Genomic DNA, 16,928 nt, shown 5'->3' with positions numbered 1-16,928 from the left:
TCACGTGGAGCGCTGATAGGCTCGGCCCTGGAACGAGAGCTGCGCGGAGGGGAGAAAGGAGCCGGTGGTGGGAGGACGAGGACAGCTCAGTCCGTTCCTCAGTGCTTGCATGAGCCGCGTAAAGGCAGCCAGGCAGGTTGAGTGAATTCCTCCACCTTCCCCTGATTTCCTTTCTTTTTCTCCCCCCACCCCACCTCCCGGAGCGGACGCACAGGTCTGGACCGACCATGGAGGATGTCTACCATTACGCCCGCAGTCCTGCCTGGGAGGAATTGGTTAGTAAAACTCAACAATGGAGACTTTTTTTTATTCCACTGTTTTAAAACATCTGCTCAGTTTCAGAAAGAAGGGGAATTAGAAAAAGCTTCCAGAGCTCTGATTGCGCGCTAGTTTTGTTCTCTAGAGCAGTTTCTCTGCGTAAAGGGTCCTTTTCCTGAATGGTCCGTGATTAGTACAGAGTTGACTACTGCTGCTCTAGAAGCCGGTTTATCTAGGACGACTTGATGTCTTTATGAACATTGGTTTTAAAGGCATCAAATAAAAAAGCAGCAGCCTTTACCAAATGACTAACAAATCTTTCATACAATGAAAGATCTCTTCTCTTCTCTTCTCTTCTCTTCTCTTCTCTTCTCTTCTCTTCTCTTCCCCTTTTCTTCCCATTTTCTTCTTCTTCTGGAGTCGAGAACAGATTTTGATATTCCCGAAGTTGTCGCGTTGCTCCCTGCCCATTTCCTCTTCTTCACATTTCGCTCAACGGAAAGTGGAAATCCGTATTTCTCGTGTCATGTCGAAGAGACTAGGATGTTCACTTGGATTATTATTATTTTTTTAAGATTTTCATATTCTATATTAAATGAAGTCAAGTCACACATCGACGCTAACTTAAATCCTAATAAATTTAATGTCAGACACAATGAAGAAAACTGATTTTCGTGAGATGAATGTAACATTTGAGTTTAAGTTAGTGTGTATTTTACTTTAGCATCCCACTGTGATTTAAGAAGCTGATTTGATTCTTTAGTGGCACTGTGTCACGGTGTTTGTGTGAAGTCAGCCGCTAGGGTCTGCCATGCCACGGCCACTCCGCCGGTCTCCAGCCTCAGTCTGGACTGGGCGCTCAGGCTGGAGCCATAACCAGCAGCGGAGGCAAGCGGGGGCTGGGGAGGTTTTTCTTTTTCTTTTTTTTTTTTCTTTTAATACACGCCGTGGAGCCCATCCCCACTGTGCCGCGACATGCTACATCCCCTATGCGTTCACCAGCCCACACACACTCCAGAAAACGCAGCCGCCTTTTATCGCAGAGGCAGCGAGAGATGACGGCGAGGAGAGACGCGTCGCGGCCGCTGAGCGGCTCTCGCCTCCGGGAGGAAGGGAAGGGAGCAACGGAGCGAGCGAAGTCTAACCCCGACTGGTTTTATCCCTCCCCCCGACAGGAGCCGGAGAAAGGGCCGGCGTCCGCGGCGGGGATCCATGCCCATGTGGTGGGGGCTGCCGTCGCCGGCTCCGGGGCTGCTGCCGCGGACGAGTCCTCCGACAGCGAAGCGGAGCAGGAAGGCCCCCAGAAACTCATCCGGAAAGTGTCCACCTCAGGGCAGATCAGGAGCAAGGTAAGACATGCATCCGGCATGATGTTTATGTTTGGATGGACTGCTGGTGTGTTTTGCTGGGGACTAAGGAGGACTAGGTGGGCTTGTTCATAGGGAAACATCCAGCTGGATGATCCAGGGATACAGTATTTATCTCATCTACCTGCTGCTGGCTTGGACATTCAACAGATGAGGGCTTTGTTGCACATACACTAGATGTCCAAGGCGCAGGCTGACAGTAAAACAACAACAACAACAACAACAACACAAAAGCTTTCTAAAACCTGTTGCAGGCAGACCCACATTAAGGTTATATTATTTTCAAAAGTCTTCAGAAAGATATTTGTCTCAATATTTATTTGTTCTTGTCTGCTTTGCACAAGTTTTCCCATTTAGAAAAAGCAGGTTTGCGTGACATAAGATGGGTATATTCCCGCTTGTGCAATCCTCCATAATGAATTCACAAACCAGACGTGCTGCATCCATGTGTGTAGGAAGAGGATGTTCCTCTAATCCTCACCTCTGACACCCAAGCTTCCTTGGCCCACTTATCCGTTACGCCGTGAATAAGCACCGTCCCTTTCACACCAGTGGATCCTCTTATTGACTGCTCACCTCAACCCCCTTCCACTCCTCCGTATTATTCTATTATTCAGTGTATGTGGTATATTTAGATTTTTTTTGGGGGGGGGGGTCTGGCCACACGTGTATTATCTTATTATGCAAATACAGCTATCAGCGAATGTTCCCTTCAATCTTATTTGTATAGCATAAACATAAGGTAACAGTGACAAGAAAAGCTCCCTGTTGACAGGAAGAACTCTTGAGCAGAACCTTAAGCTCCTATGGGGGGGCCCATCTGCCTAAGGGCTGGTTGGGTAGAGACAGAAAAAGAGAGAGGAGGAGGAGACGAGAGCAGCAAGAGGAACAAGATACACATACTGTACTTGTGACTAAAGCGTACATGGAGGGGTTTAAAATGAGTAGAAACCTCAGCATAAAATTGTTAATGACTTAGCAGTCGTTCCATTCCACATGAGTTAGCTGCTGTAATGATATAAGAGGTTTCGTGAGCAGGTTGGAGAATAATGCATTCAGGTATGAGTGGAAAACTGCACGAGGCTATGAAGACTGGGCAGGTTGATGAAACCAGGACCACAAATGAGTAGCACACATCTCCACACCAGAGACACTCGCGGGAAGATGGGCGAGGAGGGACAGGGGAGGGAAAGGGAGAGATGGAGAGAGGGACTCACAGCTAATGACCTGCTAAACAGTAGTAGCAAACAATGCATGAGTAGAAAGATAGAAGACATTAAAATGTAGGTCTGCCTTCGGGATATGTTTTTTGAATCATTTTAAAATTAATTTTGCTGCTAAAAATATATTAAGAGTTGAATGTTGAAAATAGTAACTGGTATACTTCCCAAACAGGCGATTATTGTGATTATGTCGCGCTCACTGTAGAGCCAGCCGAAAAGGCTAAAGCTACCATATGAAGAATAAACGCGGAATCAGCTCATGGCCATCACTCATCAGCTAATGTTTGTTGAGATATCCACCAAAGACTGTTTGTTTTATCGGCTGATTTTTCCACACATGCTGCCGTTCTTAACGCACCTGTCGCCTCCGAGCTCCAGTTTTAAAAAGTGGATGAAAGCGATGTTGATGCGGGTGAGGGATGTTTTCTTACTGCTGCAAAGACATAGAGCCCAGACAGGCCTGATGAACTGTACTCTACAGGCTGAATGTCACTCTAGATCAGGGGTGTCAAACATGTGGCCCGCTGGCCAAAACCAGCCCACCAGAAGGTCCAGTGTGGAAGACATTAACTGCAATTTTTCAATAAAAGGAGAGGCTGTTCATAATCTGTTCACTAGGATTTGGACTGTTTTAGTGTGAGTTGCAGGCATAGCTGAGAGGTCAGTGAGGCAGCAGTGAAAGCGAGCTGCATCATTGCTTGTAGAATGGCATTAGCATCAAAGAAATATTGTGAGGGTGAGTTGATGAAAACACAAAGGCTGCAGAACTCATACGCCCTGAGAAGCAACAGGCTTTTAGCCAACATTAACCTGATGGGGAAACGTGATCGCGTCATGAAGGCTGTTATCTGAACTGTTAATTTCATCTGAGCCTGAGGTTATATGTGCAGGAAAAATGCATGAAAGTTGTGGTGGTGCTGAGCAATGTATTAATTTATTTTTATGTATGAAGTCCGTACATTAACAAGGCAGGTTTGGCATAATTTCTGCAGCCTTCAGCATGTTTTCACCAACTCACCCTCACAATTTTGCTTTGATGTTAATGCTGTCCCTCTAGCAATGAGGTGGTTAGCTGTAACTGCTGCATCACCGACCTTTTGGCTACGGGTAAAAACAAGCAGCGATGTCCGTAATTCCTCCTAACCACACCACAGACACTTAAGTGGGAGATTTTAAGGAAGAATGTTGCATTATCCCCCTGCCTTGTAAATGAATAAAATCTATACACAAAGAAAAAACGCATTGAGGCAGTGAATGAGCAACCTATTTTTTCTTTTATGTGTACATTTTACACATTTACGAGGCAGAGCAATCACTTAACTTTCTTCCTCAAAGACTCCCACTTCAGCTTGTATGGTGTGGTGAGTCAGGATCACTACACAGTCTCGGAAATGTTAGTAAATTTAAAATAATAAGTTGTTTTTATCACAACGAGAAATGCTATATTTGTCAGTTCTGGAAATCTGCGTTCATATGTTTTGTGCCTTTGTTGATCCACAGTGATCTGTAAGTTGTAGTGCACATGTGTGAATGATAAACTGAGGCTTAATATTGTTGAAATTGCAGCGGCAGGAATTTGAGGTTGTTCATAAAATGTTTTGTAAAAGGATAGCGGAGTTCGGAGTTCGTGTTATTTGTAGGTTGTTTTGCTGTTGTTTTACTGGTCCGGCCCATTTGAAGTCAGATTGGGCTGTGTGTGAGTGGCTCTCGATCATACCACTGTCATCGGATCAGTTGCTTTGCATTTTGACATTATACTAACTGAGATCTGAGACGTGTCGTCGTGCGGGTCACTGTTGCTTGTGTATGCTGAGAGTTACTAATGGATCATGCAGGCGCTGACTCACTGAGTGTTGTTCCACTGGTTTGTTTGCTCAGCTCTGGACGTGTGTGTGTGTGTGTGTATGTGTGTGTGCGTGTGTTCACATGCATACGTACTCTCGCCTGTCACATTTGCCTCCGCGCATCCCTCTCAGAACGCCATCATCTCCCCTTGGTTTTTTCAGTTGTCACAGACGACCGCTGGTGGAGTCAGACTTCACTTCTTCAGCTCTAAATATTCTTCAGAAAAGCATTCATTAAGTGCTAGTGAAAATGGATGCATTCTAATATAACAGCAATGCACTAAATACTAAGTACTAATACTACAGACTACTAGTAGCAAAGAGAACTAAATAAATTAGATCAGTTTTAACTCAAGTTAAATAAGGAAATGAGGAACGTTTGAGTAATTTGGTGGGAAGTTGCACTGTGGGCAGAACTAGTGAGACACATTAATCTCAGAGAAGTACTGTAGGTCTGTCCCTCGTTTCTCTCTTTCTGCTCTCGGCTGAGATCAATACAACCATTTGTAGCTAACTTTTCAATTTATCCGCCCGATGTCAAGTGTTGTTGTTGTTGTTGTGTGCCCACCGAGGCCGATCGATGTATCGGCAACAGTGAATTGCTGCTGTTGTTGTTGAACGGTCAGAGGAGGCAGAGATGAGATGTCAGGTACCCTGATGCGCTGAGGTCTTTGAGATTGGTTTTAACGGAACACGGAGAAATAAATGGTGTGTTCAGGTGAATGGATTTAGCATATGATAGAAAATCCATTAACTTAAACACTTAATTACTAGGTACTGATTTCTTATCAATTAGATTCTGATTCTCAAGGTCCTAATTCCATTCGATAGCAATTCATTTAGAGATATTTTACTGACTGCAGTACAGGTCACAAGCTCTACCTCTTCCATGTTAGTGGATGGGACTATATAAAACTATGAAATACACGTCAAATACATACTTTTTTTTTTATCATGGATAGTTTTTGTCATTCTAAGATAATATAATGATAATGATGCTAATCGAGTGTTTTTTTTTTGATAAGTTTCATTTAGTGAGTTATTTGACACTCTAGGAGCAGGATGTGACATAATGGCAAAGCCCTGCACTTGCCATGCCAACGAACCATAAAGCGTTCCATACGATCATGAGGGTTGTAAAAAAAAAAAAAAAAAAAAAAAAGTACAGTTACAGCATTTCTTTGTAACTGTTGGAAGTAGACTGGAGTCTGGAGGGAGTGTGGGCGGGTCATCGATGTACGGCTCCACACTGATCAGACTCCACAGAATCCACAGAAAAATAGCATCAGTTTGGTCAATGCAAGGAAGTGGAGACAGTCTATGGTCTTAATTCAATTCAGTATTGATTCATTCAGGGATATTTTAGTCTCAAAATAATTAATTTTTTTTATAAAATTGATTTTGGCACAACTAATGTTATAATTGGTTTCAGAGACAAAGCACATAAAATATATTGTGCTGCCATGCAGAATGTCTTTTTGAGAAATTCCCAAGCAGGGCTGAGTATCTCCATGGTTTCCTGAATTGATTCAATTGTAATTCACGACTCTAACCGTGGGATAGAAGAAACGTTTTTTCAATTGCTTCGTATGTCTAGTACATGTGAACTAATTACCAGTAAAGCTGACTTTGACTTTACAAATTGTGAATCGGGTCCCAATTTGACAGATTTAGTTCAATTTTGAGTGAAATTGTTTTTCTGTTTCTGAGTCCAAGAGTTTTCTGGTATTTCCACAGTGTTTCACATCTTTCACGCGTCTTTCCTTTTGTCCAGCTCTTTTCTGCTGTCAAATTGTTTAAATCCAATCAGCTTTCAGTCTTTTGCCATGTTTTAGATTTCTAGATTAGAGATGCAAAACCAGTCTTACAAGACTGTACAGGATTTCTAACGCGATCTTTTCAATGGGTTTGACAGATAGGCCAACTGAAGATCATCTTGAATTAAACCCTTTGTTTTAATAATTACTATAAATGAATCAAGCTTGGCTATAGCAAATATGTGAGGGAGAATAACTTGTCTCAGCCTCTCCTCTCCTGTCATCTCCGCTCTCAGCCTCCTCTCAGTCTCTCTGTCTATTCATGGTGTTCTGCTGCAGCTGAAGAGAGCTCATAAAGTTGTGAGTAATACTGTAGCTGTGTGATTGAAAGCAGAGCTAATGGCCTGCTGGGGTCTGCTGCTGCTGTACGGGGAATTTGGGATGGCTGTGCAAGTCTGACACAGAATAATCCAGAGCAGAAAGGTGCTGTGGGAGGGGGAGCAGAAATAAGGCGAAATGAGCACAGGTGACAAATTTCCATTTATGGAAACTTTTAACATTTAGGATCAACCAAAGTGACTTTTTATTATTTTATAATAATTTGATAATAAAGTACCACAAAGAGGAAGAGCGTGGCTATATCTGAAAACCCTTTTTTTTCATACAAAATGAATCAATTCATTTCACACTTGAAAATGTTTAAGCTGAAATGAGGGCAACTGGATAGTGGGGATGTCCAAAGCATCCATGATTTGTATTTGTTGACGGAAAAAAGTATTTGTGTAAAATTCAAAATAGATGTAAAAATAATTTTTTGATTTTAAGTATTCTTTAATTAATGTATATGCAGTGTTGTGGTTGATGTTTTGCATTAAATGCAGCTAATATAGGTGAATTATTCTGACTTGAAGGGGCAGAACATGACTGTGATGATGATTTGGTGCTTGTGGGAGACAATAGGGGAGACTGTGTCTCAGTAGGCAGCGGTGCTGGAGTCAAGACTTTTCACCCTGACTCCTGAACATCACTCAGTCCAGGCAGATGCACAAACACTCAGCACGGTCACATTACCAAAAGAAGCCTTTTGATAGGATGTTTCTCTCGTTCTCGAATACAAATCATTTGAAAACTATTAGTTCGAAATAAGTATTTGTAAAAAACACACTATTTGTGCCTTTCCAAATACCGTATTTGGGTTCAGCTCCACCCCTACGGGACAGGCTGGGTTTCACCACCAGATACTCACCTGTCATGAGAGATACACTGATCAAGAAGGCAAGAGGCTCAGCCATTACACTCTAAGACATACATTTATATAAATGTAGTTAAGATGCATCCCTACAAAACATCCCTGCAAGGAACATTTAAAATAAAAAAAAACTGTTTTCAATTTGCATATTAAGGAAAATGGAAATCACGCAATTAATCGTGATTATACATTTTAATCTGCAGCCCTAGTTTAAATGAAAATCTTCAAGACTGACACTTTGATGGAGAGATGATCAGTTATCCCTTTCAGTGATCCTGCAAAAATAGCGACTGTACATAATGTGTACCCCTGAAACAATGTAAAGGCTGTGAAGGCTTTTGTGGTCAAATGTGGAGCTGAAACTACGGAGGTAATTGTGTGTAAACTGCCGGCCTCAACAACCACAGCACTGAGCACCACCTTCACCCACTTGACACATGTGAACTCCCCATGTACGTATGTGGTCTGGTTGCACAAAGGAGTTTGCAGACAGGGGAATTACCCCCCTATCAAGCACTGCATTGTAATCTTCCCATCACGTTGGTGAGATTTTAGCATGTGGTGGGAGTTTGAGGAGGAAGGAGTTACAATTACACCCAAAAGAGAGGACAGCATAGCACAACAGTTGCAGGAGAGTGTCACAGACGAAGACACCGAGAGATTCAGGACTGCTCTCTCAAAGACTCGATTGTTCTGGGTCCACAAGCGCTGCAGTCTTATTTAGCAATGACAAATGATTTGGTAATGGATGCACGGCAGAGGCTCGCTGCATGGAATGATTGCAGAGACAGTGGGCTTTTCTCAGCGGCATCCACTAAAGCCCCAGAACAGATAAGTAAGCGGGCGTCTTCGTAGAAGGCCCAATTACAGTTGCAGCGGTGTAATCTTATCAGTCATGAGTTGAAAATTGCTGAACAGGGACAGCTTTTTTCTTTTTTTTAATGTGTCACAAATTATGTGCAGAGATCATACTCATGTTATCCACTGCTCCTGCAAATGTGCGATTCTGCGTTTAAAAATAAGGGGAGATATTGGCAGGACAAAGGCAGTGGAGATAGACGGAGCATACTGGTTTACAGGCTTCAGACCAGGTCTCCTTTGTGAGTATATTTAGACATTTTTTGGAAACATGCATATGAGCTTTGTCTCATAAAGTTACATGAGAAGATCGGTTCTACTCTAATACGGATACAAGAACCAATTCAGTTTCACTTAGCGTAGAGTCAGGAAACAAGGGTAAACAGTCTGGCTCTGTTGAAAATTACTTAGAATGATCGACTATATCCATGAAAGATCATTCATTTACACATATAACAAATCACAAATTACATACACCTCCATTATTAAATCTGAACGCAAATCAAAGTGTGAAAATGAGAAATTGTGGTTTCGCATGAACATTTCTTGGCCACGCACCAGCGACTTCTTGGAGCCTCGGCTGGTTAACTGGCAACCACACGGCGATGATAAGCCTCTGTGGATTAAACTGAGTCACAGTAAACATTGAGAAACCTGGCAAACATGGAGAAGATAAATAAATGTCTGTCTGTGTTTTTATATCACACCATTAAAAATGATGGCAAATCCAGAAAACGCTGCAATACAATTGTAAAGTTGAGACTGTTATTATTTGAACATTTTCCTTTTTGAGTTGTTTTTTGACACTTTGTGTATTTTAAACTCGTTATATTGTTGATTTGGACATAATAAGACATGTGAAGGCGGCACCGTGCCTTTTTGTATGTTTTAGACAAATTTATCAAATAATTCATAAGATAACCAAACCAATGTTCAGGACATGATCAGCATCCATCTCAAAGGCTGGGTTATTTTATGAATCTATAAAATTTGCTTGTTGCATTAAAATAAGATTAAGCTAATCAATTTATCTGAAAAAATAGAAAAAAAAAGTAGATGGAAACCTATGCCTGCGGCTACTCGTTTTAGGACAGAGTGCTCTTGGGCTTTGAGTGAAAAGATCGAGGCTATGCCATTACCGTGAAGGACCGTTGACTCTGCTTGGCCCCAATTTCAGCTTTGTTTTTCTGCTAGCTATATTTGTCTTCTACTTATTTCGGGATTTTTTATTTCTTTGGTTTTGACAGCAGAGGGTGTATTATTCCCCTCTGCAGTGTAAAGCTTTCCACTTCAACTACACTTTAGACTCTGCTTGCTTTCCACAGACTACGTTCAAACCGAGGTCACAATAACAGAACGTGTTTGCATTAAAAGAATTTCACTCCAATGCGTGAACTTAGACAGTCCTATTCAAAGCAACAACTAACGACTGACTGAAGTCGGTGGGCCGTTGTTCACACTGTGTCTTCATTTGTCTCATCCAGTCATGAGGTGTTCATTATGCTCCTCGGTCTTCTCTGTGCTCTCCCTCTTCTGGTTGTATAAACTATCCAAGTAGCTGATATTTGAGCTGGGTAATTTTTTTTAACATTTTGCTCGTTGCATTAAAACACAATTAAGCTTATCATAGAAGGAGATGGAAAGTCAAACATTTCTAATACATTAGTTAGATTGAAATCTCAGCAGATTTCACTTTTGTTGTAATCATAGAGAGCACTTGAGGACCAAATGCTCTCTATGACTGAAAAGTTAGTGTGAAGGACTGTGGACTCTGCTTAGCCACAACTCCACAACTTAGTTTATAAATGCTGGTGTCTTACATTAACTATCTAGCGAGTGAGTTAGCTGTTTGATTGCTTCTGTCAGGAATCATCAGAGGCAGGACGTTGGTTGGCTCTGCTCTCTTCGTTTAGCCTCCCAGGGATCTCCTGCGCTGCTCTTATCCACCGTCCACAGCTGCTGGATTCATTTGAACTGCGTGAGCCTTTGTCCATTGTATAAGCATGTATGTGTGTGCTTGAGTGTGTGCGTTGTTTGGAGCCTGTGTGTCACCCTGTCAGCGTCCAGGCAGAGTGTGGGTGTAAGGTACACGGTGCTCAGGTTTCTCATTGGGCTCTGGCACAGGACTCGCTCTCTGTCTCACAATTTAGCAGAAGAGAGGAGCAGTGAGGCGGAGGCAGGCAGTGAGACTATTTATAGATCACTTCTGGCCTACTTGGCAACAGGAAGGAGACGAAGACAAGGAAAGGAACTATGGAGGCCGAGGGGAACAAAACATAAAATAGAACGTCCAACTAGAGCAAAGTAAAGTTTCTGGTTTGACATGACTTACGGGAAAAAACTGCCCAATAAAAGCTCTAAAGATACAGAGTGCTCAGTAGATTAAAACATTTAGTCACAATTAATCGGATGATATCCCTAGTTGATTTTGTTAAAAATCTATTTCAAATGTAGCTTGAAGGGATACTTTTAATTTCCATTACTCTTATCAACATGTTATCATCACAAGAATCTAGCCTGGTGTACCTGGACTCAGTATTTATAATATAGTCTAGTAACACCATTTGCATTTCATTATGTGTCAAGAACAGAAGTAATTTGGTTGTAAACAAATTCATCTCCACAGAGCTCAGATGACGTGTATGACTACGTTGCTCTTAATCTTCTATCTATCAATGCAATAAGCCCACCTAAATGATCTGATTGGCCTGTAGATCTTTGTGGGAGTGTAATCGGTTCCCAATGGAGACACTCCAGACCACCTTTCCGCCACTCAAAAATTTGTGGTCAGGGGGAATTCTGTCTGGCTTCCAAACTAGCAACAAACCAAACCAATGACAAATACTGTCTAGAATATAGTTGGGGAGGCGTCTCTGTTGCTGTTTATCCAGCTTCTTGATGAGGTGGTAAATCTGTTTACTGTTACATCAACAGTAATTACCACTTGTCAGAATTTGCCAAAATCCTTTTTATTTTATTTATTTTTTTTTTAAAAAATGCGCCTGAAAGAGTGGCTGCATGTCGCTAGTATCTCCGCGACGAATAACCTGTTTTAAGGTTATTCTGACTGTGTTAATGGTTGTTTTTTGTCTTGATCTTTTTTTCTGTGCCTTAAACCAGTCAAATTTTGTTTTTTGGTTGTTTTTGTCTTTTTGTGCTGTTTTTATTTTTGTTTTTGGTTGTATCATTGGCCGATGGTTATAGAGTTCGGCGGAGCAGCCGTTGTGTTCTGTTGGTGTTTTCCTGCGATCCTGTTAGCGCTGTCCGTGTCCCCTGAGGCCTGAGATCCCCGCTGAGCTTCAGGAGAAGTCCTGGTGATGCCAGACTGGAGTCAGAGGTGGAGGAGCCGAGAAGGAGGTTCGGGTCAGTGGTGCCGTCTGTCCTCAAGGGGAACATGAGGTCTTTGGCAGCAGAATGGATTGACTGTGTGCTCTTGATGGGACCCAGAGGGAGTGTTTCTTGAGAAGAGCTTTGGTGACCTGGTTCATAGGACCACAGTATGTCTGTGCCCAGCTTCAGACTGTACGGGCGGACACACTCATTTACATCCTTCCCTCAGCGGACAATGACAAGGAAACACCATTGACGAGAAACACCATGCAATGACCTGATCCATGCCACTGTTGCTATGCAACTGACCAAACAACCGTATTGGACACTGTTTTTGTATATTTTTTCATAATGCTGTAAATTTTTTGATAACACACTTTTTATTTTTATTTTAAGTCTAAGTCTAATCGTCTTCTAATCCGTCGGGATTTTTGGTCTTGACAATAAAGGGCATATTATTGCTCTTTGCAGCTTAACTGTTTAATACAGCCACACTTCAGATTCTGCTTGCTTTCCAGAAAGTTTCTGATGCTTTACTTACTTCCTGATTTCCTCTTACTACATCTGGGCTGAAGTTACAACAAAAGAACACGTTTGCATTTAAAAATTAGCGGCGTTAAAAGTAATTTAACACTGATGCTTAAATTTAGACAGTCCTTTTCCAAACACACATGGATGTAGCAAGGCAACAACTCAATATGCATCTAGACTCGTATAAGAATCAGTGCACAGTTGTTCTGTCTCTGTGTTTATCTAATCCAGTCATGAGGTGTTCATTATGTTCCTCAGTCTCCTCTGCTCTCTCCCTCTTCTGGTTGGATTAACCGTCCAAGCAGCTGATGGTTGAGCCCACAACACATGTACGCTCATGTGTTTTCATGTGGAGGGTGGCACTGCAAGGAGGGTCCGTGAACAACGCTCCGCCTTGTGTTGCTTCATAAATACGAGCTCTGTTTAAACCAGAAACTGCAGAGGAAATCCCTGAATGCACCTCCACTGTTTTGCAGTTTTAACAGGTCTAAATGAGGAGATGACTTCATCTGCCATGCCTGTGGTGCAGACCCTCTTTGATTGCAGATGCAGGCAGGCTTCTAAGGCCTTATAGGGTAGTCAGCTTTGAGGTATTTCACCTTAATCCACGACAGGAATTTATTCTTCAGGCCTCGACCTACTGAAAGGGAAGCAGGGAATTAATGTAGGCGCACATCTGTTTCAGAAAATTCACAGTGTGTCATCTTCCTGTTGTGTTTTTAGTTTCCCTCTCAGTCACGGTTTCTGCAAAAACAAACGAATAAATGAAAGCTGACACTGATGCAGGACTGAGTTGTATCCTCATTAAATCTAAACCTGTCCTTTCTTATTATGTGGACGCCCTCAGATGTTATGCATCCCTTTATGTTCCCCTCGAACATTCCACTTACTTCCTCAAAGTCACTTCACCCATCAGAGTATAAAAAAATGAAAGTGTGTATTCTCTGGTTTTGCAAATCTTGACATTTGGACTAAAAGAGATTTGACTTTCCAATATTATCATTAAGATGAGCTTGAGGAGATCTTGGATGAATCAATTATAGATTTCATTATGGGACTCTACAGATACCACATAAAACCTCCCCAAAACAATCTGATTTGCCCAGCAGATCTATGTAGAAGCACAATCCCAACGGATCCCAATCCCAATTTGTGAGCCAGGCGAAGGAGGTCTGGAATTAATATTCAAACATGGCGGATGTTTAGGATTTAAAATCTGGATGACTACATCAGTACTTTCGCTTGAATCAAATGAGAGTAACAAATCTACAAGGTCAGGGAGCAGGTGACGGTGTTGCCAAGAATGTTTACCGTTGGGTAAACATTCTTACTCTCTAGGTTATCATTAGCTAGCGTGCTACTACCTGCCTCTAGAGTCAAGACTAAGTACTTTTTATTTTTTTAACTGGAGCACTGCGCCCCACTGTGCAGAATGTGTATGGGTGTGCCTTAGATCAACTTTCAATTCACTCATTTAAAATTCTCCCCATTCTTTCCAAACTTTTGCCTTAGTAATTAACAGACTTAATTTATTAGAAAGGACAATATGCCGTTTTAATTTTAAAAGTTTACAGGGGTATCCCAGTGGTATTGCTGTCATTACAGTACAAGAACAGCAGCTTATAAACTAAGTGTGTGGTCAGTCCAAAAACACAATAAAACAAATGCATTGTATAAAAAAATGAAATAACTTCTGACGAGTTCTGATGAGATGGCGGCATTAAGAGAAATTTGCATTAGCATGTTATTAATACTACAGCCCTATCACAAACCTGATTTTTGCTGCCTCAGTCACAACAAATCCATCTCATTTTTCCTTGTGTCTAATGATGTAAGTGATCTCCCATCATGTTTAAGGCATTCTTTTTCAGTGTGACATACCATTATGCATGTGTGTGTCTAGAGAGAGTCTCCTTTCTGCAGCCGTGTTTTCTGTGTTTAAGTTGACACAGCTGGTGGGCAGGATGTCAGCTTCAGGCCTCTGTGTCTGTTTGTAATTCTCCCCGAAGAGAGCAGCCTTCCTTTGCTATAAATAGCCACTCTGTGTGTGTGAGTGTGTGCGAGTGTGCTTGCCCCACCTCCATCCAGTCCGTGTGCCCAGAGAAAACGATCCATGCAGCATTTCCATCTGTGAGCATTTGTGTGTGTTTAACCTTTTCCGCGTCCACTGTTCCATGTCCCGCTCTATTTGCTCTGCGTGTCCTGTGTGTGTGTTTGTGTACGTTAATGCTCGGTGGTCGCAATAATGATGAGCGTTGTGCACGGAGACCGATTTGATGCACAAGGCCTGTATTTAAAAAATATATTTATGTAAATTCAGGACCGTTTTGCATATCCTACCTGTTCCACATACACCTTACCATCCCTGTTTCTCACCTGTCCCTCTGCACCCCAGCTAGCAGTGCAGGTGTAGTGCTATTGCCCCCTCCCCAATTTGAAGCAGAACAAGAAATATAGTGTTAACTTAAAAACAGAATGTTTGTGTACTTTTTATGAGCGTAGTTACGTAACTGTTTTCTTTACAGCCAATATGGTGTTGTTATAGTAATTTCACATGTATCTCTCTTGGAAGTTGCTACGCTGTTTTAACATGAAGAAAACAGAAAATAACTGCCAGAGATTGAAAGTTCCAGACATTTTCTGACCTTTTTATTGTCAAAATAAGCAAAAATAAAGCAAACCACATCCTCATGGACTCTAATAACCATGTAAACTTTTGATGTGCTGCTTTCTCTCTGGTTGGAATAAATCCATTCTCTCTGAGCATGTTTGCTCCATGTGGGGTAAACATCAGGTGAGGAGTTTCCAGGAGGAACAGAAACATGGAGGTAGAAAAACATCCAGTTATTGAAACGAGTGTTTGAAAAGATGAACCAAGTTGGAATCCATGTGGACAGCAACGCTGGAGACGTGGAGACATCTTGGTATATCAGTTTAAACTATTTTATTTAGCATGGACCTTGAACCTCCACTCGAATTCCAGCAATTTTACCGGTACAAAAACAAACATGTGTTGGTTCAAATGAGCAAATTGTCATAAATGTGAGTTAAATATCCTTGAAACTAGATCCACACATCCTTATCTTGTTTATTTCTTATCTTCTGTCTTTATCCATTATTCCTTGTTGCCCTGGCCTGGTGGTGGTCGAGTGACTGCTGCATGTTTATGGCTCTTCAGAGAAATGATGTGTGCTGTGTCTAATCGGTTTCCTTTCTTCTCCACTTTTTGGCCTATTCCTCGCCTTCCATGCATAAAATTGCTGCTCTCATTCTCACACACAAGCAGCAGCCTGCTTTTTATCTAGAAACATTTCCTGAAGATATGTGCAAGATGGCGTTCGGCTCGCGTGAGGCTCTGTAAAGCACTCATTTATCTGTGCCGTGTCTTTTCCTCCCTGCAGACGAGCATAAAGGAGGGATTGTTGCTGAAGCAGACCAGCTCGTTCCAGAGGTGGAAAAAGCGCTACTTCAAGCTGAGAGGCCGAACTCTCTACTACGCCAAAGATGCCAAGGTGTGTTCACAGACCTTACGCAGCACACACACTCTCTGAAGTCTGTCTTCCAATCTCGCAGATGACAAAGTGTTGGACATCCAGAGACAATCAGACCACTGGTAAAGGTGGAAATGCAAAACACAGAGTAGAAAATCAATTCCACTCTCAGGTCAATGTGGTGCACCTGGTTAGCTTAGCTTAACATAAAGCCTGGATATAAAGGAAAGCAGTTAGCATCGCTCTGTCCACCTTGTACCTCATTTGTTTAATCTGTACAGAAATTTAAACATACAACTGACATTTTGTGACGTCTCTGGGGAACTTCCCGGAGCCTCTGCCAGTTGCCTAGATACAGCGTGTTAATTTGTGAGCTTTATGAGGTGCATTTTGTTACCTTTGGATGGAACTACTCTTTATGCTAGGCTAAGCTAACCAGATGCCAGGATCACATTTGTTGATGCTCCAGCTCTTCACTCTTATTCCTGAACTATTAGTTTGATTTGCTAATTCCCTTCTTTAATCACCTTGATTTATTCAGCATCATTGTAGTTTACTTTCCGGTTTACCTTTCTTTTATTTTAAGTAGGGATGTCCCGATCAAGTTTTTTCTTTCTTTTTTTTATCCCCTGACCCAGTACCGATCTTTTAATATTCAGTATCATCAGATCTGAGTCCTGATCCAATTCTAAATGTCCTAAAGTTGGTCCCTTGTAGATTTCTAAAGTCTGTTCTCGTCTTCCTTGTCTTCTCCTAGAGACGACTGGATTCAGTCCAATAAATTTGTAGTGGAGGGGGTAGCTCGTACCTTGTGTTCTCTACTCTAGAAATGTTCTGGTCATCCAACGCTGCCATAAACTCCCTAACCCTCTCTGGAAGATTTTTTCTCCTTGCCGCTGTGTCCAGGAAACATTTCTCTTCTTTTAAACTCAGCGTTCAGAGTTTTTTTTTTTTTCTTAATTAACCTGGTAGTATTGATTGATGATCATCTACTACCACCTTGTCAAACATCCGCATACA

General features: G+C 41.9%; 1 protein-coding gene across 7 annotated transcripts in view; it reads left to right on the top strand.

The window, feature by feature from the left end:
- Positions 1-16,928, top strand: part of dgkh (diacylglycerol kinase, eta) — a 62,527-nt gene continuing 45,599 nt past the window's right edge. For 2 of the 7 annotated variants that reach the window (XM_047600722.1, XM_047600718.1), the window contains exons 1-2: positions 1,040-1,607; positions 15,819-15,929. In XM_047600722.1, the coding sequence (XP_047456678.1) occupies positions 1,248-1,607; positions 15,819-15,929 (471 nt within the window). In that variant the 5' untranslated portion in view covers positions 1,040-1,247. Of the gene's footprint in view, positions 276-1,039; positions 1,608-15,818; positions 15,930-16,928 lie in introns of those variants that run through there. The other 5 variants (XM_047600721.1, XM_047600717.1, XM_047600726.1 and 2 more) reach the window with 3 other exon arrangements.

Source organism: Mugil cephalus, chromosome 12 (genome assembly GCF_022458985.1).
Source record: "Mugil cephalus isolate CIBA_MC_2020 chromosome 12, CIBA_Mcephalus_1.1, whole genome shotgun sequence".
Taxonomy (NCBI): Eukaryota; Metazoa; Chordata; class Actinopteri; order Mugiliformes; family Mugilidae; genus Mugil; species Mugil cephalus.
Note: the sequence above shows the minus strand (reverse complement) of the source record. Positions and strands in the feature narration are given on the sequence as shown.